This window comes from Lepisma saccharinum, chromosome 6 (genome assembly GCF_977018435.1).
Source record: "Lepisma saccharinum chromosome 6, izLepSacc3.1, whole genome shotgun sequence".
NCBI lineage: Eukaryota > Metazoa > Arthropoda > Insecta > Zygentoma > Lepismatidae > Lepisma > Lepisma saccharinum.
The window spans coordinates 58618980-58644113 of NC_139234.1; the positions used below are offsets into that span (position 1 = coordinate 58618980).

Genomic DNA, 25134 nt, shown 5'->3' on the forward strand with positions numbered 1-25134 from the left:
TGCGCCCCTTGCCGTCAATGTCACAGTATGCGACACTTTGCTTGGAGCCCTTCTCTGGTGGTTTTCGTGGGTGAATGTTTTGCAAGGAGAGCCTGTTGTGTGTAACAGGCCACAATAGCTGTCGCAGTAGTCACCCCGAGTGTTTCACAATGCTTACGTATAAAAACTTAGCATGGAAAAGGACCATTACGTAACCCTCCCAATACCAGTTTATTTTCGGCACCATTGGATAACATTCACTACCAACACTCACGCACCTACAAGGTCAGACACAACACTGCTCCCACCAGCAAACCCATAGTTCCAGCATGATATGCCAGGTGGCAGCACCAAATCGAAAATTGTCGGATATAAAGCAAACCACCTCTGTATATGTTATTGCATATCATGCTGCAATGTATTTGAGACCAATTAACAACTTGATGAAACTGAAAGCAAGAATTTTCAGACTTTGAAAAAATTATAACAGTGCTGAGAGAGCAAGATGGTACAAAGCATGAAAAAGAAGGGACAAATTTGTGTAATTCGAGTCTGGTCAAATGAATTTGCTAATATCTGCTGAGAACATGTCAATTCCAGATGCTATATGAGGTGTTGCAATCGTTTGAAAAATAGAGTTAATGTGCTTTTTGTGTAAATTAATATTGTGACTTGGTAAAGCTGCAATACAATATTCATAATTGTTCATCGCAATTTTAATTGTCTTTAATGTTGTAGTATCAGAATAAATGTAGCCTGTGTCAATGAGTCGATACCATAGTGTTTTACAATGGCAATGTATGGACATATCATTGTTTGTTCCTTCATTCATCCTCACACACATGATTAACTTCTAAAATAGTCAAAATATAAATATGACGTTTAATTAACATTCTTGTTCGGGTAATCAAGGGGTCCTGTGTGTGATCCCTGGTGAAGGTGCTTAGTTGTTCTGATCCCACTTTAAGCTGTATGCAAATGTAACCCTTTGAAGGAGAGAGGTTCAGACTCTCGTCTCATTGCCTTCATCGCAGTTCTGAACAACCATGTTTGAAGAAACAAAGAAATTCTGTGCAGTATTGTTGATACAAGCTGTTGTGTAACAATTCAATTCTCTTGTCCGACAACTGACAATCATTCACTTTTGAATATTTACATATGATTTTTGTTGTGTACTGCAATTCAGTACTTAAAGTGTAAAAGATGACAAAAAGTGACCTTTGTTACTTGTGCTACCATACACAATGAACATGTGATAGATACTGTAATGTTAATTTGTAATTTGAATTTCTCTTGGTAGTTTATAAATTTGTACAAATCTTTCAGAATTTTTATGTAGTTTTTCTAAGTTTATAGGGCATTTTCTTGCATTTATTAGGTCATAAATGCATTTTTTAAAGGTCATTTTTTTTGGCAATTTTAAGGTCATCAAAATCCTAGCCCTACTCATGAGCATAAAGTGGACTGAAAACACACTGGTTAGGTAAATATGGCAAAGATCATCATTCACAATAGGAAAATTGTCATGTGGTGGCATGGCATTAATAACAAATGAAGATAATTCGCATTACTGTGTGCAGATTATATCCAATATAAGATTGAATTAATTTGTCAGTATGGGGTAGAATATTTAAAATAATTGTTAATAACATGAATATTATATTTGAATTTTATAGGAGTTCTTGCTCGTCAAGTTTGAATTTTGGGTAGGAAACTTACCAATGGTATAGATCCTAATGTAAACTACAAGCCTATACTGGATTTTAATCTAGGAACCGAGCACTTAGATGTTTCTCGGAATTTTGAGGAAGCAACCTTTCCACCCCTCGCAGGTCATCAACAGCCAGGGTTGGGTATTGCCCTTGCATCGAAACAATGTTTCCAGCTCGAGTAGTTTTTGACCAGACCAACCAATGACCGCTTCTGCAGTGGTAAACCGCATGTATGCAAACAGTTACAAGTGGTCCCGAATCAGAGCGCAATACACGCTAAAATAAGTATAATGGTGGCGGGATGCCTATGTATATTATCATATCTCAGGGCAAATAATATTATTCGTAGCAAATAACTATTCTACTGTCGAGGCAGCCTAAAATACGCAACGTGTCAAAATTAATTATCTTCACAAACTGTATGATTTCTTGATCGCATATTATTTTTCTCGAGTTCGTGAAGACCGATTTTGAGAATCCTTCTTAGCAAACGATGCCTCCGCGAATGCGCAGTGGTAGCGTCGTTGCCTTGTAATCAAGGGATCCCAGGTTCTATACCCGGTGAAGGTACATAGTGGTTCAGATCCCACTTTAAACCGTAGATCCAGTCCCGATTGGGAATAAAGTGGACTTAAATCCCATCCCAACTCCTTAACAAACCTTTCCATTAATCAAAATTTTAAACAAGTAAATACATTTTTTGTCATTTTGAGGTAAATTATCATTTTTTGCTTTTTTGGTTTATATGAAATTGCCTCGTCCTCCACCGTGCCTGTGTGGTCTAAGGCGCTGTGCTTTGGGCTCCGACTGCGGGACGGCATGGGTTCGAGTCCACCTGTGTTCAGTCTCTGGGTTCTCGGCATGTGTATAGGATCGATGGCAACCCACCATCCTAAGGAAATTGGGGAGCTACGAGTGAGTAGTGTAACCCGGTCATAGAAATCTATATTGGCGGGGGGGAGGTTCGACGTGCTGACTCCATGTCACCCAATTACCAGTAGAATATCTCCACACCTTTATAGGATTGTGATAGGGAGACTGCTAGTCGGGAGATAGGTCAAGATCAGGGTGTGAAATCCCATGGGGGACAGTGGGAATCCCCCCCCACACCAACGATCTTGTCCTAAAATTCCCCCCACCAAACTTTTGCAGGTGGAGAGTTTTTGTTCTAACAACGTAAGATAAACAAATAATTTTTGAAGTCAAATATACTTTACTGGAATAATATCGAAAACGCACAAAGAACGAACAACAAGGAGCCTCATTTCTAAGGACATTGAAACCAGCAATCCTCAGAACACAGAAATTAGTCAGACTTGTTATTCCTTCTCCATTTCTCATCGGCTTTCGTCAGTTCCTGCAAAGAATATAAATGTATTAATAGAACAAAGCACGTAACAGCATTTACATGTGCGTTTTATGTAGGAAACTATTATCTTCTTAATGTGTCTTAATTTTTGCCTGTACTCCCTTAGTCGTGCAAATCATTGTTCATAGCATTATTAAAATGTTAATTTGCAATCGAATTTTGAATGAAGGGCAGTTGATTTAATCTATTGTATATTTTATAATATAATTTAATTATTTAATGATCCACACACTTTTAATGACATTATTGTGTGTGTAAAAATATATATAGTTATATATATATATGTGTGTGTGTGTGGGGGGGGGGGTGTCTGTCTGCTCCTTGCTCCTTCCCCCACCCATTCGCAGTGATTTCGCACCTTGGTCAAGACCCTTCAAAGGCTGTTGAACCACTTTATTATTATTATTATTATGAACCTGTCTTGCTCAATAACTTTATTTTATCGAGTCAAGCAGAATAGCCAACTCTTGCAATGAGTCACTGGAAAGACATACATGTGTGGTTGCACATATATTTAAGCATCTAAAGAATAATTATATTCTTGTGGTAAGGAGGAGTCGTCATTTAACAAACTTTATTGATTCATTCTGTCAGCATTATTGAAAAGATTGTGCAATGCTGAATTTAACAACTTACAAAGAGACATTGATTGCTTAATGAGGCATCTTTCTTGTGTTGCAGAGCAGGTTGAGTTTTTGGAGTATTACAATGCTTTACACAGTCCGTTTGAAGAATTTAGAGAATATTGATATTTTATCAGAGGGACCACCCCCGAATAATTATCTGATAAATATCGCAATTAAGATGCTAATTTTCCGGTTCAACATGTCTGTTGTCACTCAGGCTGAAGAGTTGACAAAGTTCCGATCCATAGGTGGCAACACTTACAGGCATGAACGACCTTCGCAGGAAGGAACTCTCGTTGGCACCATGGTGACAACTGACCAACAGAACTCTTTTAAGTGCTCGGATCCTACGTTGACGTAAACTTTAGAGCCATGATAGGCTTGTCAGAGCACAAGTGGCATCAAACATAATTTTCTGTTTTTTCTTTGTAGGATATTTTGACAAATCCTTGGATGTTGAAAATGATGTTACGTCAACTATGGGCCTCAGCTTAGACCTAGCGGATCTTGTAACTGATTCTGCCCCTGTTCGCGATGCCAATAAATCTAAAGCAAAGCTGCCAGAAAATATAAAGAAGGACAAACAAACGTCAATGGAAGAGAAATCAAAAACACCAAGAGAAACAGGTAATGTATATTGCCACTTTATATGTTCAGTCAGCGGCGGCTCAAGGGGGAGAGCCGCCGTGCCATGGCACTATCCTCAGAAGAAATGCATACATAGCCCAAGTATTGTTAAATTAATACATTGATAGTTTACAGACAAGGAGATTCGAATCTTGCAATCGGTCAAGCTGACGTGACGACCGCCCCAACCACAGACTAGATATGAACAGCCCCAACCTCCTCACTGCATCGTCAGCTGTTTCGCACCCTTGGCGAGGCAGCGGTCCGTGCCACTCAAGATCTGGCCTAACCAAGTTGAAACACGTGAGAAGTCTCAGCGAGTAACATTTCCACCTTGAGCCGGGAAGAAGGTGGCAGGGGCTGGTGTTAGCCAATGGGGTTAGCCCATAAGACACCACCCATGCCCGTTTTCGCTTTGGCACAGCAAGGGAACTTTCGCAGTGTCGACACAGTTGCCATCCTCAGAGATAAGTCGCTAAATACGACGAATTTGTAAGACCTGTTGGGGAAGTAATTCTTGAAAAAGGTACTATCTACTTTTCTGCCAACTTTTTGAGAAACGAACCTAGTATTTTTCCAAAGTTAAATGAACATTTTGATAATAGATAGATGCACCTAGAGGGCCATCCAGACTTTTTAAAAATATAAAAGTAAAAAATCCTATGGTGATGCGAGTTTTCTTTGGCATTTCGACAATTTCTTTTTACATCAAATGTCTAGAATATTGTCAACATCCAGTTGGAATACGTGTGCATGGGGGAGAAGAAGGTGAGAAGATTTGTTTTCCCTTCCTCTTGTAATTGTGTTTTTAGTGAAGTATCCTGTAGTGTATAAAGATAGGTTAGTGAGTGAAGATGAATCGTATTAGTGTGTTATTACTTAAACCCACACTGTTTTCCACGTTACCAAACGAGAATAAACATCTTGGCCAGTGGGGCAACCTCAAGGAGGGAGCGGGGGCATTGCGTTTTTTTTTTATTTTTTCGATTTCTTGATCACGTTGGCACGACCCATCATACTTGCTGCCGGCCGCCACTGTGTTAAGTTGTAATTGTAGTGCAGTTCAGTATAAGTTAGGTACATGATAAAGATCCTTTGCTGTTGCCTGCGTTGCCACCTTTTTCACAATAATAAAGTGGACAATATAGCTGTAGTGGTTAAAAATGTCAACATTTTGACCCTGGACACCAGGGTCTTCTTCAGGACAATCAGGATTTGGTAACTATGTAATGAGTCCAGGATTTGAGAATGTTGATTCAGGTAGTGATGAGAACCTGGCTTCAGGTAACGAATCCTGAATTTGAGGATGTGGCTTCAGGTAAATGAATCCTAGATTTGGGAATCTTGCTTCAGGTAATAAATCCTGGATTTCAGAATGTTGCTTCAGGTAATGAATCCTGGATTTGAGAAGCTGGCTACCTTACTATGAGAATCTGGATTCAGGAAAATAATTCTGGATTTGGGAATGTGGTTGCAGGTAATCAGCGCATGAGGTTCTGGATGAAGGTAATGAATCTTGGATTTGAGAATTGGACAGCACAAATCAAAACTTGGTTTTGGGTTCAGGGAGTTTGGATTCATACAGTTGTCAGTTCCTTGTTTAAACACATCCGTGTCGGCCCTCATGGTGGAGTGGTTAGCAGTTGTCCTGGGTTCGAATCCTGAGCTGAGCATAGGTTTTTGTGAATGTCCATTCATCAATTTTATCATATCATCGCTCATCCCCATCTTTGCAAATTAGCCAAAAGTGGCACATGAGGCAAAGCAAAATAAAGCAAATCAACAAAAACATCCTTATGATTAAGAGGATTTTACAGTTATGATTCAATGATCAGAAATATTTTAAGAAGATTGTTTCTGATTGTTTCTTTCTTAGTGCAAGGGTGCAATGGCAGAAGTGTCATTTTGTTTGACTCTTTTGACTTTCATTAACGCTACTCAACTGCTTGGTAATTTCATTAATGATAGACTTGAAGAGTATATAGTGCTATCACTTTTCTACACGCAATGTGTCTCATGCAGGTTTATATTTACATTGCAGACAACAAGCTAATATGTCGTGGAGCAGAAGATATCAGAGAACAGTTTAGCAAAGTGTCTATTAAGAAAACAAATCCAGAAATTTTGTCCAGTAAATCACCAGCTGCAATTCAGGATGCTGTTTCAAGCAGTGATACGGCAAAGAAAACTGTAGGAATGGCTAAGCCACAGGGTAAGCCAGTGACAAAACTTCTGTTGAAAGAGATGAGCGACTCGGATAAAATAGTGGTGAGTTTGAAAATTTGATTTAATCATATTTTTAAATAATACATGATTGTGCAGTAATTTCTTTCTTGAGACATAGAAAAAGGGGTATCTTTTGAAGTGTTGTATAACAACTTACACTGCTACTGTATTAGCATGCAATCTTAATTGTACCTTATCCATTGTTTAGCACTTTTAACTATACTTATTCTGACACTACATTTCAAGAGAGCACTTCTTCTCTCATCTGCAGGTGAACAAATTTCTTTTGGTGGGGACTGATCCTATGGCACCCTGTGATTTTAAGTGTCTAACCAACTACTACACAGTTTTTCTTGTATGTACGCATTGCTTGCATTGTAGAATTATTTTCCTGTAGTTTACGGTTATTACAAGCATTAGAAAACTGTTTTTCGTTGTGACGTTTCAGGAGAACACATGCTCCCTTCATCAGACATGTATTTTCATTTTGACTAAAGATACAGTTATAACAATGGTTAGCAATTTTTTAAACAAAAAAAATCCGTTATATAATGGATGTTGTCAATTTTAGTCTAAATGAAAATAAATGTCTGATGAAGGGAGCGTGTGTTCTCCTGAAACGTCACAACGAGAAATTGTTTTCTTATGCTTGTAATAACCGTAAACTACAGTAAAATAATACTACACAGTGCTACCCAGAAATTCTGTAGTAATTTTTGTTCCATTTATGCTACCATTTCTAGTTTTTGAGGGGAGGGGACCATATTTGCTTGAATTCTTGGGTCATTGCTATGAGAGTTGTCCAGTTAACATTGCATGCTAATGTAGAACTGTCATCACTAACATTCAGAGAATTATTACATAATTATATTGTAAAGAAATGTTATAACACAAATGAGAATGCATTTGTAGATTGTGGCATTGTTGCCAGTGCATCATCACAATCTGCTGGAGACAGTGAAACTTTGACAAAAATTGAAATGAAGATTGTGTTATATAGACTGGAGATTCTCCATAAGATTGTGTTATATAGACTGGAGATTCTACATAACCAAGTGGTTAGAGCTTTCCCCTTTTGCGTGAACCCAGTGGAAGCTGAGCTTCAACATGGTAGTATTCATCCAGCATTGTGAGGTTAACAGGACTGCTATGTGAAACAAAGAAGTGGCAGACTCCAATACAAAAAGCCATAGAGAAGCAGCAACAATGGAACTTCATGCTCTGACACCCTTTCATGCAATGAATAGGTCCTTGGCAAACTGTAGCCCTCAAGTGGCATTCAGTATTTTTTAGTTTCATTTTATACTAACTTTTACTGTGGAAATTTATGTCATGACATTGTAAAAAAAAATGAATAAAAAATAAACTTTTATTGCGAGTGTAATCATGTACCACTATTTTTTTCTCCCTAGATCCATAGTGATACTTTGGCACAGGATGTTGTACAGAGAGTAACCAAGATCCTGAATTCCAATCTGGGCGTTGAAGCTGTGATGGACAAATTGAAGAAAATATTTTACTTGAAAACCGAAGATGGCAATAAGTAAGTCTTTAAGTAATAATCATTTTTTTATGTTGCTTGTTCTCTGTATTAATAAGTAATAAGAAGCAAAAGTCTGGGAGTTAATTGTTGTTTATTATCTTATGGAGGGAGGGACAGAGAGAGAGAGAGAGAGGGAGAGTGTGTGAGGTAGGAGGGAGGGAGGGAGAGAGAGAGTGAGTGATTGATTGATTGTTTGTTTGTTTGTTTGTTTGTTTGTTTTTAGTCAGGATTTGAACCTAGCACTCTTGTAGTATATTATGTTAACATCTCCACTACAGAAGCTGGCACAATAATAATGGAGTGCACCATGCGGCTGCAGATTATGTGGCCTGTCTAAAAAGTGTCCGACCTTTTCTTTTCGAGTGGAAAATATCTATGGTAGTTCGGTTACACTCTGCACAGAGGTAAAGAGAACCTTCATGCACAGTAAGGCTAATCGGGACTGGACCTACAGCTTAAAGTGAGATCCGAACCACTATGTGTCTCCACTGGGTATTGAACCCAGGACCCCTTGATTACAGGACGAGGATGCAACCACTGCACCATCGGGGAAGCCCTGAGATAGTGCATCAAGTTTTGCCAGTGCATCAAGTTTTGCCAGAATCTTGGGGATGCAGAAACGGAAACAATTTGCAAAATTCACGAGGTGTTTGACGATGATGCCATGGACTGATACAACCACTTCAGAAATGTCCGCACATGGGTGGAGAATGAGCAGCATTCTGGGAGGCCATCAACAAACTGGAATGCAGAAAATATTGAGAAACTGAGGTTTTTGATAATGGAAGATTGTCGTTTGGCAGTCAGGGTAATTGCTGATGACATTGGTATTATCAAAGATTCTGTGTATTTAATTTTACGGGAGGATTTAGGCATGCACAAGGTAGCAGCTAAACTTGTGCCCAAGCTGCATTCGCAGGAACAGCGAGAACTTCCACGTGACGTCGTATTTGTCGCACATGATATGCTGGAGAATGTCAACAGGGATGCAGTTTCTTAACACCGTAATAACTGCAGATGATGATGATTATGATGGCCATGGCTCCATGTGACTCCTGTTTTTCCTGAAGCTAAAATCTCCACTGAAAGGCTTCAGTTTTGACAGCCAAATGACGTTATGCACAAGGCGACAGCGGAGTTGAGTGACATTACAAAATAAGCATTCCAGGAGTGCTTCCAGCAGTGGCAGTCTTATTTGGCTAAGTGTGTGAAATCCCAAAGAGGCTACTTTGATGGAGATTAGGACGTGAACCATACCAGATAAGTGTCTTTCTTTTCCCGGCATAAAGTCTGATACTTTTAGACATGCCATGTATATTGCAAATAGGTGATGCAGCCTGATAAACTTCTTTGAAGTTTGAACTGCACTGCCATCTAATTTTCTAGAGCAAATGGCATGTTAGATGCGACATTAGCTTATGGGCAATAATGGCACACAGTTCAAATATTCTGTTGAAATAGAATTTCTTCCGTCTTACGTATTGTAACATTGAAATTATAAGATTTCCATTGCAACTATACTTCATTAATCTAACAGAGTTGTGGATTAAAATCTTCTCGATTCACAAAATACTTCATAGATATATATACACAATGGAGCCTCAATTTTATGTTTTTGAGGGGACCAAGCTGAAAACTTCAAGATGTGGGAAAATATAAAATCAAGGAAAATTGAAGACTCCCGGTGCAAGAACCAGACAACTCCACTTTTTGGTCAAAATTGTTTTTTTGCTGTAATCTTATCATGAAGAAAATGCTCTTATCTGCTGGTGCAAGAATCGGACAGCTCCAGAGATTTGTTCCGTAGTAGGAATGGAAAAGGAGTTGCCTGGGGTGTTTCTGCCGGCACATCATCGCAGACAGCTCCTGGAGCAGCCTGGTTCTCACTCGGCAGCATGCAGCAGTTGCTATCGAGACTGCACACTTCAATATGTATGTTACTGTTGCTTCTAGCTATTGCACATGAATACCCCTACCTTTTCAACATTTCATTCTTTTATTCAGTTTTTCGTGTCTCCTGAAAAATTTTATAATTTGGAGCTGTCTGGTTTTTGCACCGCAGTCTTCAACTTTATAACATTTTGCTATGTTGGGACCACCAGAATTGAATGTATATGGGGGGATGTAAAACTCGCGGTTCCACTGTATATATATATTTACATTGAAGCATTTTACAGTGATAGATGCAGTTACATTACAGGCTATTCTCCTTACTCTTAACATGCCTATCGGGCAGCAGTTAAAAGCCTTCATCCTCCTTGATTAATCTGCTATTGATTTTTATGGTATATCTTGGTTTCTCTTTTAGGATTTCATATTACTTTTTCCCCATTGTTAGAATTCTTCATACATTATATGCCCCAAATCAATTGTACCATCATGTGATTGAATGTAACCCCTTCCCTTGTGATTTCCTGCTTTTATAATTTGGTGTTCTTCTGGCTTGACCAGTTTTGATAGCAGTTGTTCTGTTGACTACATTGTTGATATTTCTATCTGTAGTAGTATATAGAACACATCATCTTGTTACGTAAATAACATATTTGAGCATAATTAAAGTTACAATACATATATTACATGAACTTGATTACATAATTACATGTCTGTGCTACAGAGAAAGCAGTGTTAGATATGGTGTAGAAATTCCTCTGTGCTGTAGGGTGATGTTTCTAATAGATTTTTTAGATTCTGAGAGAATTTTTGAATAATTTAACATTTCTTTCCTTCTTAATTTCACATGGAACTTTATTTTATAGTGTTATTCAAGTGTTTTGGTCACTCCATTTACATAGGTTTACTCTGTGTTTTTGTAGATGTGTGTTTGCCTTCACTCATATATTATTATTGTGCATTATTGAAACTTTATGTTGCACTCATTAATTTGTCCTGGGCCCATTATTCAGTAATAGCTTTTCAGTGATGTCGGACATGGTTCTAGAAATATTACGAGGCATGACGTCATGGCTGCACCATTCAACTAAGGTAACTGTTTTTATGTACACAAAGTTTTGTGTTTCCACGTTGCACAATTGGATAGTTTTTGCGATTAACTGTTTTTAGTGTAATTTTTGTACAGGATTGCTACATTAACTAATTGTATTTTACAGTGCCATTCATTGTGCTGTGATGAATGGGCAGAGGTATTTCCTGGTCCAGATGCTTGTAATGCTCAACAACAGACCTTACATCAATGCAATCAATGCCACCAACAGTAAGAAACAGGTAAGATGATATTACATAGCAGTGTGCTACTGTAGTATACTGTGGTATATTTTATGTTCCTCAGTTTTACATTTTCCCACATTATACATTCAATATTCATGGTCCCAATAGAGCAAATTGCTATAAAAGTTTCCTCGATTTTACATTTTCCCACATTTTAGGTTTTTTGAGCTCGGTCCCCTGAAAAACATAAAGTCGAGGTTCCACTGTACTACATTTTTTTTTGCTTCTAAGTTTCTCTATACTGGACTGGACCTATAGTATAATATAGGTATTCTTACCATGGAATGAACACATGAGGGATTTTTGGCAGTGTCCTGTGTAAAGAGGGTCTGTCTATTTTATGGTTTGCTCAGCAGAAAGTTTTCCATTTCAACGATTCAGGCTACATAAGTTAATTTTTGAGTATTATGTGCATTAGAACATCATTAACAGTTAACGTAAAGTCCAAACAAATAAGGTCCAAGAATATTGGAATAACATTAAGGAAAATGGTACACAACAGTTTAAACCAGTATTACTGAAAGAAAACAAACATGCTTATTTGCATTTAAAATAAGATATTGTAAATGAAAGTATATGACAGTGTTAAAATATACATGCTTGATTAAAATGAAATGTAGTGGTTCCATAGTAATGCTGTCGTAAACATGTCAGTTTTAAGCATTTACAATTTATCAATTTATGCACAATATGATATAAAAAGAAAACAAATGTATTCCAATTTTCTTTCACTGGTAATACATGGAAATATAAAAAAATATTCATACCAAAATTTGGTTTCCTCAATGGGTTTTATTATGCACTTCAGATTTTTTTGTATTTCCCTTTTTTCCAGACTTTTTCTGATAATTAGGGTTTGTACATGGGGTTATACTGTATTAGTATTTTACTCAAAAGTTTGTTTATGCTTAGTTAGATTAATTTATATTGTACCCATAATTTAAAGTGAGACCATTACCACTGTGTAATTGAACCATGCAGAACTTGTGTATGCAATAGATTTACCTAATGTACCTGAGGGAAGATGCCTTCTATTTTATAGTCAATTCTAATTGAAATTACTCATTATAAAATCAGCGAAAAATATGGCTATAACGGAGATCAAAGTCGTGATGATGGCATTCCATGCCAATGCTCCAGGTTTGAGATATGTTAAAGGCACCACTTCAATCAACTCTAGTCCTACAAATCATTTCCTACAAATCATTTGTTCCAAGCATTTTTTTTTCTCCCTATATCAGTTTTAATTATTGCCATGTAAGGTTGCTTAACAGTATTTTATCAGTCCTGTATTTTAATCAGTATTTTAAGACTTAAGTTCTTAATTATATTAAAATATATTGATTGTTAGGAACATCATGAAGAAATAAATGTTACTTGTTCGGAACATTGTGAAGAAATACATGTTACTTGTTAAAATGGCAATTTGTCAGGTGTATTAAAGATTGTGTTGTGCATTATCTGACACTAAACAGTTTTGTGAAGCAGCTAATGATCTTATTTTCACAATGTTTGTACTTGTTTACAGACTCCTTTGCACTTGGCCGTCCTCCACAATGAGACGAAAATGGTTAAAATGCTTGTCCGAAGTGAGGCGAATCCCAATGCAGTAGACTCTGCTGGCAACTCAACATTGCATCTTGCTGCATTACATTCTCACAGTGAATGTCTAAAGGAACTGCTGAACAAAAATAATTATGTGGATAGCAGATACAAAGCGGAGCTTAATCTGAGGAACTATGAAGGTAGGTACAATTGTCAGCTGAAAGATGAAGGGAGAAGGGGAGTGAAATGTGAATGAAGGGCAGGTTAAGCAGTCTTCTGTTTCAAAGTGGCTTTTGTAAGTTCGTGCTCTTTTAGCATTGTAGAATTTATTGGACTTGATGTTATGGCAAGGGCGAAGAAGAAAACTACTATAGTGGGGCCACACTTCGTGCATCTTCCCCTCTCCATGTGCAAGTATGAATACACAGGACCCCTCTCCATGTGCAAGTATGATTACACATGACACGTGGTTCAATGCAGCTTCTTTTTCCTGAGGTCCCACTGTACAGTAGCTGTCATTGCAATTTTGCACGAAGACGATAAATTCTGCCAAACACAGAATTCACATAACTGCAGCAAGAACTTTTTCTAGAGATGAGAGTGCGGTGGATGTGTAAGGTACCTTCAGTGATACCCAGACTCTTGTGAAAGTATTATTATCTATCTGGCCATGAAATTGCAACCATTACTATTCTGTACTGATGCTGCTGATATCGGCTTAACTTTAATAATGGTTGGAACTTCCTCAGTGAACTGTAAAATGACTGTGGTGACTTTACCTTGGCAAAACCTCTATCCCCCCCCTAAATCTCAGAATCAATAACCGTCATTCTTCAAACTGACCTCACTGTTGCCACCCACACAAACAGCCATAATACCACCTTTAATGACTGTGTCTGTGAGGCTATTATCTACTTATTACCCCCTATACCCCCTTAGACTCAACCTAGCCACCCAATAATCCTCCCCCCTTTTTCCTTTCCCGAACTTCACCCATCACCAACCATGCAGTAAACACTTCACTAGCCAAAGTACTTTCTCATCGATGCCTGTTACCTATCACTTTCTGTCTACGCTTCAATACCGACGCAATCTTTCTTCTTCTCTACGGTGAACATGCGGCCAGGCTGCAAAATATCAACCTTTCTTTTCTTTGTGTGATAAGTGTTTACTCTCTCCTACTTTATCTATATTTATTTATTGTTTCTGTAATGTAATTAACTTTAAAATGACTTTGTATTGTTTGATATGTATCTCAAATTCTTAACCAATTTTTTTTTTCTTGTCAGGTGGACTTACACCATTCCATCTGGCCGTCCTGAGCCAAGATCTGACGAGCGTCAAGATGCTTGTTGATGCAGGAGTAGATGTGAATGAATCTGATGGTACGTTGAGTAGAACAGCTTTACATATGGCTGTAGAGAAAAAGGACATGGAGATCACCAAGTTCCTGTTAGAAAAGGTAAACAGATGTAGAAATAACTGCATGATGTTGAAATAATGCATTTGTTCCAGTATAAATAGAAAAGGGCACTATTTGGTAGAAACCTAATGAAAATTCAAGTTTTACCAGGACTGAAATCTGGACTCTGTCATACCATATGCACTGCTCACACCACAGAAGTACTGTCCCTACTCAGTGACAGGATTTGATACCCACGTTTGGTCCAGATCATACCTACACTTTCCATTAGTTTTCTATAGTAGAATATCTGGTAAATGTGCACCAAAGTTAAAACCTGGTACACTCCTCCTGTTCATATGAGGTGGTACATTTTATGAGGTTGTACAGTTGAAGTATGTGCCACTTTATGTGAACAGGAGGGTACAATGTAATTATAACTTGCCTTCTAGTAGGAATGAATGGAACAGATTAATCGGTACTCAGTTTTGGTTAATGTATCATATCAGGAGTAGCGTGTCCAGGATTTTTAAAAGAGGTTGAAGGAGGGGTATGTATACTTTTTTTTGGTAGTCTGCCCTCAATTTGCCAGCTTTCCCTGCCTTTTGATGTTTTTTTTTTTAATTTATTAAATTATATATATATATATATGATAGTATGCCAGGGGCCCAGGCATAGTATGCCAGGTTATGAGCCCCACCAACTGTCCCTTGATCACGCTACTGCATATTAGTGGTAAAATTGCCAATAATTGTGATAATTATTTTTAGGAGTATACAAGTATAATTCATACACTTTGGTTTTGTAAAGAAAAGTACTAAATATGCAGTTTCTTCTTCTAAGGCAAACCTTTGCAGTGCCCTGAGTATGTACACTCTTGAAGAAATGTAATAAATAATTCAGGCTCTTGATGGAACCTTTTTGCAATTTTATATCAAAAGTGGTAGAATAGAGGTTATTGGTATTAGAAAATTGTACATCAATTGCCTGTCAGTGTCAGGATATATTTTATATTGCTTCATTTCTAACTTGCATAGAAGCCTTTTTTTTTATCTTTAGAATTGAGGATATAGTGACGGAAGAATTTAATATTTATTCATGTTCTGATGGTCTATTCTTTTCTTTTTTGTCCTTAGACAAAGATCAATGTGAATCATCAAAACTTATCAGGAAATTCTGCATTGCATATAGCTTGTGCTCTACAGAGCTTGGAACTGTGTGAGATTTTGTTGGACGCAAAGGTAAATTTGAACTTTATAATTATATGTTTACGCATTTTACATATGGTAATGCATGTAAGAGATATGGATATGAGAAAGTGCATGCACAGAAGTTGTAAATTTTGGAACATTATGTGTTAAATTGCAACTTTTGTCAGGCCAGTATTCTTGGATTCATATCTAAAATTATAAAAAAAGTTACTTGATCTTGTAATTATATAAAAAATGTGTTTCTTGGCATGCAGTTTTGCTAGTTGTACATAAGGATCATTTTATTAGTATTTGAAAATAATTTGTTAATGTAATTATCATATCCATTACACTTACCTTGGGTATTTATTTAAGTTGTAATTTGATTGATTTTTTTTTCAGTTGTTTGCCATGTCCCTCATTTACTGTACTTCGATTTATCTATAAATTAATATCATTTCTGTGCATTAAAATGTTTAGAATATAGAAAAGTCATACCACTGAGAGAACATTGTATTGTATACAAATTAAAGTTCACAAATTGAATATGTATATCCTGTTATTTATTTTTACACAAACTATATTATGTATTAATTTACACATTGATGCATAACTTAATTGCTGATCCGTGGCACATTATGCCACAATGCTAGGGGTCCTGGGTTCAAATCCTAGTCTGGGCATGCATGTTCTTTGTGAGCAGCCATTCATCAATTTCATCATATCATCATTAGGGCCCGGGACTTTATGTTGTAACATATTTTTTATTTGGAATCGGATTGAATATTGGGATGAGATCTTTATGTATCTGATAAAAATTAGCTGAAATAGACGAACTTGATAATGCATATTTGACATATTTTGCCAATTTCGTGTTTTTACAACATATTTCTTCAATTTTCTTGTAAGAAGACATATTTCTGCATAATTTCGTAGTTGTCTTGCATATAATTGGTTATTTTGTAATTTATTCTTATCTTTAGCACAACACACAGTTTATATTATCAATGTCAGGATAAGAAAATTACAGACTAAGAAATTAAGAGATGATGATGTCTTTTCTTACAACTGGAACAGAACATCCTTCCGTCAATTGATAAGAGCAGTGTCAACATTATTTAGGAAAAACGTTCTCTGTCATTGTTGTGGGGCATGAGAATCACCAGAAAGTAAAGAAGTTTCAATTGTTCTCATTCCTTTATTTTTCTCATTTCTTTACGTTTTTTTTTTTGCTTCTCACAACAGTCAAAAGTAAAAATAGCATTCAGTACATAGGCTCGTAGCCAGAATTGCTCTCCGGGGGGGGGGGGGGGGGGGGAGGGGGGCTTATAAGCAAAATTCATTTTTCTAAAGTTTAACAGGATGTGTGTGGGGGTCATTAAGTTAATGTAAAATATAAAATTAGAGATATTGAAGAAACTAGTACATATTTGTATGTCTTCTAGAAGTGTTAATTGACTGGCCGTGACACCATCCCTTAATGCAGACTCCATACTATTTTTGAACACAATTATTTATATCATACAAGTAAAAATGAACAATATTCACTTCAATCATAGTTGCTACCGTACATTCCACCCCCAGCAGATGCAATAAGACTCACCTTATTTCCAAAAACTTGTGATCTGACATTTGATACAGATGTGGAAGGAATGTGGATGATGATGTCAAAGTCACAGATTTCTGTCAAAGGAGAGGCTGCGACAGGGGTTGGGAAGTTACAGATAAAGAAGCTCCCCTCTGGGAAAAAATTCTAAACTCTAGAATTGGGATACCCAAACTATTCCACGGTGTCCAAGTCAGAATGTTGACCTATTGAACACTTGCAATGCTCAGTTAGTGTGGTTGGGTTGCTTCAAGTTCAGAAACATCTTATTGTATAAAGTACTAAATAAGCACATATTTAGAAAAATCATATCATTTCTGTGAAAATATTGGAACATTTCGCTGCTCCCCCGCAGGCTAGGCACAGATCCCCAAGGTGGTGCGGCACATACTTTGGGAACCATTGGTTTAGAGAATCTTGTAAATACTTGCCGCTACTTAGACTTCGGCGAATGGGTATAATAGCTGCTGTTCATGTTCTGTGAATTTATCTTTCATCAAGTTGTGAGCCAAATAATATCTGCTGTCTACATTTCCACTCTTCACTGCAAACAAATTAGAATATACAATAGTTTTACCTAATGTCAAGGGGCCCTGCCTGGCTACGGGCCTGTCAGTACATTACAACCCATACTCTATCGGCAATTGAGTACAGGAGTTTCAAGATCACTTGTCGTTTGAGCCAGGCACACAGCAGTGTGTAACGGCGAGTGAATAGAATGCCACGAACATTAACTTCTGCAGCTAGATTGTAAGTGCATTGTGGAACGGATGTTTTTCAAGTTCTATATACCGTGCATTCATTTCGATCTTCAGCCGAGAGATCGGGAGAAGCGTTGCGGGCGGCGCTGACGGAGATGCCGACACTTGCGGCCTGTAATGCCCACTTATTTTTATGGACATATGCAAACATTTATATAAATATTGCAAAACGAGCACTAACCTGTGTTATAAGATTACGGTTTTAATTTTAGTAGCTTAGTGGCTGTATGTGCCGATGATTTTGACACGCCCACCTCTTTTGAAACACGGCGTAGAGGTTTGTTTGGAGAACGTTCTAACGCTGCACCAATATTATCCAGTTTTGCTTCGGTTAGAATCCGTCGTTTTTGCTTAGGTGTTTTAAAATTTAACGATCCAGTTTCTCGTAATTTAAGCACAAGATGTCTAACCGTATCTCCATGTGGAGGTGAAACGCCTGGGAATTTCTGTACAAATTGCCTACACACGTCTCGACACGAGTCTGTTTTCACGTAAGTGTCATACATAAAAATTCTTTGTTCTAACGTGAACCTTGCGGCTGGCATTCCAATCGTCTAACTCACACAACACACATACACACTGCAATAACACAAACAAGTAACTGCAAGTAACCAAGAATAACACTCTTGCGCACAGTATGAAATTAACACGCTCTTGGTTTACATTGCTCGCCACTATATTCACAGCTCTGTCTTCATCTAGTGGCAAAGGAACAAAAAAAACTCGAGCTCGGATATTTCGGATTGCAAGGAAGCTCACGAAAACCATTCACTTTTAACAGTTTCGTCTGCAGCGTAATCTTGAAACAGTGTTGCACATTCGAAACCTCCAAACGATTCCCATCGCCACAAAACTCTTTCAAGGATATAAACTTAAGCAGGACGTTACTGGTCAAAATTATGATTGAAATGTTCTATTATCTGTGGCTCTTAACACCATTTCTAAAGCGTATTTATTTGTGTATATAAGGGCAGAACTTGGAAGAATTACAGATGATAAATTATAACACAGGTTAGTGCTCGTTTTGCAATATTTATATAAATGTCTGCATATGTCCATAAAAATAAGCTGGCATTACGGGTCGCAAATGTCGGCATCTCCGTCAGCGCCGCCTGCCACGCTTCTCCCGATCTCTCGGCTGAAGATCGAAATGGACGCACTGTATTAAGATCCCCCTAAAATGTTGTTTGTGTATTGATTGCTGTCACAAGATGATATGTGCATTTTGGAACACAAATAATATTGAGTGTAATACGTTCTGACAAAAATTATGTAGACTGCTTTTCAGATTCTATATAGTTAAGATCTGCCTTAAAAAAAGTTGTGTTTGTGTATTGATTGCTAGGTTTACCAGATCTGTAGTAAACTGCCTATTATGCTTTAGTTTCCACAAAGGTGTACTAACATAATTAACAGTAAATGAAACTTAGGATAATTGCATTCAACCTCACGATATTTTCAGTACTTTCCCACTACATTCTTCGGTTAAAGGGATTCTGACTTCATTTAATACCCCACCTCCCACCCTAGTTGATCTTCCCTGGAGGATACTGACTGCCAGTGATCACAATGCTACTTTTAAAAGTAGCTTCACTACAGCTACAGCTACATTTACCAAAAAGTAGCTTGCTACGCTACTCCTGTTCGCTACTCGCTACTTTTGCGCAAAAAACAACTTAAAACAACCATATGGATATTCAAAAGAAGACCCTATTATAATAGTTGTACTTACTGGAAAATAGATTCTGTTATTTATTATGATTTCTGTCATTCGATAATTTTGATAGTAGTGTTACTTCATTTACCTTTTTTTGCTATAGTATTTGAGAATAGCGTACCTAAGTAAGTGAGATATCAATTCAAATTTCATATGTGGGTTTTATTTTAGGGTGTTACTCAAATGATTACAACTAGACACAAAAAAAATGTTGAAGGATTATTTTTGCTTTGCACATCATTTTTCTTGAGAATAAATATTTCATTTTTTAATAGGCTGATACGAAGGCAGTATTTTTAACGAAAAATATATCTCACTGACTCTTTCAAGAATTATAATTGTTGCAAACATGATGGATAACCACATTTTCTGAATATGTAGATAATTATGACTGATATCCTTCATTAATAATTATTCTATAACTGACATTTCCACTAAAAGTTTATATAAAACAGTTTTAAAAACTACCCCATAGAAACATGACCCCTGTGTGTTCTCGCATTTCTGTCTGTTCAATTTAACATAAGAAAATGAGAGATCCAACTTGATGGCTAGCGGGGCTCTCAAAACACAATCCACCTCTGGATATGTCACTGGTCCCTGGCTGTTTTATCCTCTGCTCTTCTAGAGTATATTACTATGCCTACGTAGAGACAAAGTAGGGGCAGTTTTAAATTAAATACTGGAAATAGGAGCAATATTTGGAGGGTAAACTATGCTTTGCAATGATCATGTTTCTTATTATATATTCCTGCTGCCCACATGAAGATTAATGGAACGAGGTCTTACCTAACATGTGTGCAGGTTCTGCTCATTAAGTCATATCGAAAATATTTGTCACTGACTATTTTTTAATTGCAATTTATCATATATATCGAAATTAACTATCAGTGTTGTGCAATAGGGGAATGTCATTAAAATGTGATATCTTCAATTTAAAATTTTATCTTCTTAGCCCTGAAACAGTATGTTTGTTTTGGGGAGGGGGTGTTTGCTCGAACCTTGGAGCTAGCGGGGGGATGGTTCTATGGTATAAATGAGAAACAGGACGAGCGATACTAAATGTAAATTTTTCTGCTGGGAATGCATCCCTGAAGACACAGTGGAAATTTTGTAATCAAAGGGGCCCAGGTTCGATACCTGGCCCTCCGGAGGCACATAGTGATTCGGATCCAGTCTTGATTAGCTTATCTGTGCATAAATTGGACATAGAAGAAGAACTAGGAAAGATGCCTAGTTGGAAGGATGGCAACCTCCTGCTCCTCCATTGCTTACACTGCTCATCATCATTCATCATTCTTCCTCATTCTCAAAATTAGCCAAAAGTGGCATAAGGCGACTCTAATTAATAAATAAACCATTCATCCTCATTCTCATGAATGTGAGTTTCAGAAAAGTGATGTAAAAGTAGGAAAAATATACATAAATTTGGATATTGTATATTAACTAAAGAAAATTGTAGTTTCTTCAGAAAAGTCAATAACTCGTACATACTTTTTACATCATAAAATATATTGAGCAAATTGATATGTAAGCCCAAGTGTTCTAAATGTATCTTACAAGGGTCGTTCAAGGAAAAAGTTTCCCTTTTTTTTTTTTTTTTGGGGAGAAAGTGAGAGCCCGATAAATGAAATGAAACTACCAATGTGTTCTTTCATCTTTCCTCTACATTTATACGCAATGCAATGTTCATGCGGGCTACCACACATGCGCAGCACGTGACTAGCGTGAGTCATGCAGTGAGAAACATGCCCTGGCCATAAGGAGTAGCGAATCATGGCGGAACAACTGTTTTGGCAGTGTGGAGTATTGCTCACAGAGTTTTTGAAGAAAGGGGAAACAGTCAATGCTGCATGTTATTGCCAAACACTGGAGAAAGTGAAATAAACAATTCTCTGCAAACATCCTGGACTGCTTTCTGCTGGTGTCATTTCTTTTGGATGACAATGCTCATCCCCATTCAGCATCACTAACATAGGATAAACTTCGAGAAATGAAGATGGGACAAATGCTTGTGCCACCTTGGAAATTACTGTATGTTGAGAAGTGAGAAAGGACCATGCTACTTGGTGCAACTTGATTTTTGTCTGTAACTAAAGAAATAAATTTTTTGCAACATAGGGAAACTTTTTCCTTGAACAACCCTCGTAATTTTAAAATTTGTGAACAAACATCATGACGAAAAAGATTGTAATTCCAGAAAGTGTATGTGTATCGTTCTTGTGTAACACGTTTTTGCACTGCAAGTTGTGTTTTACACAGTAATTATTGACATTTTGCTGTCTCTTACACCATGGATGGATATCCACAGGATTTGTTCAGAGGATGGCGCAAACGAGGCATTCTTTTCCAGTGGTGTCGCAAAATGAGGCATGTTTCTCCCCAAAATAGCGATGCAGCTTAAAAAAAAGTAGCTGTTAGCCAGAACATATTCATGTTAGTTATCTGGGTATTAGAATTATTCAGATACTAATGAAATAAATTGCGCAGATATCTATAATCTGCGATATCAAGATATTTATAATGTACATTATCCATATTTCCATGTAGTAGATTTTGTCTTTATGAACCTCCTAAAAAAGTAAATGTTATTGTCAAATTTTGTTATGCTGTTACCACTTCATAATTTACCTCAAAATGCTGAGAAGAAATGTAGCTGTAGCGAAATTTGCACTACAACTACAGGAATTTTGTAACTTTGCTACAGCTACAGCTACAATTTTCAAAATGTAGCGCTGCTACAGCTACAAATTTTGTAGTTAGCTACAGTAGGGACGTTACAAGTAGCACGCTACTTTCAACCATGTAATGAGAGATTCTAAAGTACTGTTAAGTCCCGGGTCTTAATCATCACTCATCATCATTGTCACAAATAGCTGTGGCAGAAAAGAAACATAAAATAATCTTAATTCAACCAATCAATCAAGTATAACTTAATTTTTCATTACAGGCTGATCCCATGCTGAGAAATCACACAAGGCAACAAAGATGCAAAACAGTGCAATACGTAAAAAGTGATGAAGGTGAAATGATAGAAATCAAACAAGAGGAGGAGGAGGAAGATGACACAGAAGAAGACGAAAGCATCCCCATAGAGCAAAACGAGGAATACATTGGCGAGACACCTTTAGAATTGGCACAAGGCAATGACAAGGTAAGTAAACGAACCTGAATGAACAGTGTAATGTGGCCATATTTCACTAAGCTCTGGTTACTTTTCAAATATGTTACATTGTAGAGCATCATTTACATTTATTATTAGAAGTAAGAAATTTGTATGAATTTGTTGAGACCACATATCATATACTGACTTAACTCTCTAGTTTTTTTTAAACTCTGAGCTTTATGCCTGCAGCAACACAAGCTTTCCATCTGTCCTTATCCTGGGCAAGATCAATCCAATATTTTCCATCCTTACCAATTTCCTTCAGGTCCATGTCACCAATTTCCTTCAGGTCCATGTCAACGTTTTCCCTCCATCTTCACCTTGGCCTTCCTACAGGTCTCTTGCCATCAGGTTTCCCAACAAGAATGCTGTAAACTCTTTCTTTCCTCTCCCATTCATGCCACATACCCTGTCCACCTAAGTCTTCTTGATTAAATTATTCTAATAACATCTGCACATATCATATTATTTGTTAAATGTAATAATAATAGGTAGAGGCACATATTTTTGGTAAATAAGTAAGCAAATTTTTGGTACAAAAACTGAGTCAATTTTGGGTTCAAAAGCATTATATAAAATAACATTTTGGTTTTAAAAATATGAATATAATCCAAATTTGATTGAAACTGCACTTACTACACAAAATAAACATAACTCTTCTAATTACACATTTATGTCATTACCAGAATATTAAGTTTATTCCTGTATAAAAGGGTCCATTTTTGTTTCTGAAATATTTACAGCAAACTTAATCAATTTTCCATGAATTACATAACTCACAGGATAATTATGACTTCAGAAAGTCTGTAAATAAACTCTAAATTTTGTGTTTGAGTCTATTTCGCAGTTTTCAGTTCATTTTGCATTATTTCGTTACAAAACACAGTAGGAAAATGCACCACACACCTTTCAGAAACATGAAAAATTAACATTACGATGTGTTATTCCACATTTCGTGTTTTCATCAAAAACGAAATATGCATGCCTCTAATAATAGGATTAGGGCTGAGCCGATACCGATCCTGATGTATCGATATCTGCCAATACCAGTGGTACCAGTATTGGAAAGTATCTGTTGGTTTCTTCATTCACAGGGTTCCACAAATATGACACATGATAGTTATCTAATTATCCTGGAAGTTATGCAAAATTCAGTTTCCACTGATTTTGTATGAATATTATGTGACAAAACTGTATTTTGTGGTTACATAACAGGCATTTTTTTATGTTCTGATGTAATTCTTTGAATATTTTAAAACAACACTGGTAACTTGATGCTTGTAATTGGAGTGCAATACCCTGTTCCTTTTTAAATTTCAGTTGGTTGAGCTACTTCACAACAGACTGGTTTCAGAGCAAAAGGAAGAAATTATAGAGATAAAAGAAGAATCCCCAGAGCCTACTGAATCAGGTACAAACAATTTTAATAATAATGTTTTTAACTCTTGTTTTATACTCAGATGTGCTAAAGTGGAATACAAAGCACTGTGTTCCTTGCACAGGGAATCGAACCAGGAACCCTTGATTACAAGGCAGCATTGTTATCCTCTACGCTATATATATAATGAAATAGAAAAGCTTATTTCTACTTTGATTGGTTTAGTTTATTTTACTTCGCGTTTTGTGCCTCTTGGCTAATTTGCGAAGATGGGGATGAGTGATGAAATGATGAAATTGATGAATGGACATTCACAAACAACCAAGCCCGACCAGGATTCGAACCCGGGACCCTTGGCGTCGCAGCACGATGTGTTAACCACTCGGCCACAGGGTCGGGCATTTCTACTTACTCAAAAGAAGCAAATGAAACGATAACACTTCACTTAGGAAAAAAAAAAAGTAGAATCTCAGGTTTTTGACTTAGTAATCACCACAAAGAGTACTTTTATATTTCAATGCTTTTATGTTGTTTTTTTAAATATAAAAAAAAAGATTACTTAGAAAATTGTAAAAGAAATCTGCCATTTTTTTTTCTAAAATAAGCGTGCAGAGTTGTATAAATATGCTTTCTTCATTACTCTCTAACCTATTGCTTATTCAGGGTTCCTACGCGTCCTGGAAAACGTGGAAAACATGGAATTTTAAAATATTCCTTCCAGGCATGGAAATGTTATGAAATTTCTTATTTTTCCAAGCTGTACCTGGAATTTTGGAGAATGTCCTGGAAATTCCTTTGCCCCGTTTTATTTGTATGAATTACAATAAGTTTTCATTTAAAACAGGCCAGTGTCATGACAGTGATTTATTTACTTATGTCGCGTTGCTGTGTACTGTAGTCATAGTTTTGTGATAAGTTTTATTTTTGTGATTGAAGTGTAATGCCCCTCATTTTTGTATTATTTTGTATCGCTCAGAGGTAGAAAATATGATGATAATAATAATGGTTAAAAAAAAAAGAGTTTGCTATCCTAGATATTCCAAGTGGCCGCGGTGGCTCAGT

The 25134-nt window shown here is 36.9% G+C and overlaps 1 protein-coding gene across 4 annotated transcripts in view; it reads left to right on the forward strand.

The window, feature by feature from the left end:
• Positions 1–25134, forward strand: part of LOC145988803 (nuclear factor NF-kappa-B p105 subunit-like) — a 200691-nt gene that overhangs the window by 169889 nt on the left and 5668 nt on the right. For all 4 annotated transcript variants that reach the window (XM_083123997.1, XM_083123998.1, XM_083124000.1 and 1 more), the window contains 9 exons: positions 4119–4313; positions 6355–6581; positions 7952–8082; positions 11190–11304; positions 12836–13052; positions 14142–14314; positions 15391–15495; positions 22479–22682; positions 24015–24105. In XM_083123997.1, coding sequence (XP_082980123.1) covers positions 4119–4313; positions 6355–6581; positions 7952–8082; positions 11190–11304; positions 12836–13052; positions 14142–14314; positions 15391–15495; positions 22479–22682; positions 24015–24105 — 1458 coding nt within the window. The remainder of the gene's footprint in view (positions 1–4118; positions 4314–6354; positions 6582–7951; positions 8083–11189; positions 11305–12835; positions 13053–14141; positions 14315–15390; positions 15496–22478; positions 22683–24014; positions 24106–25134) is intronic.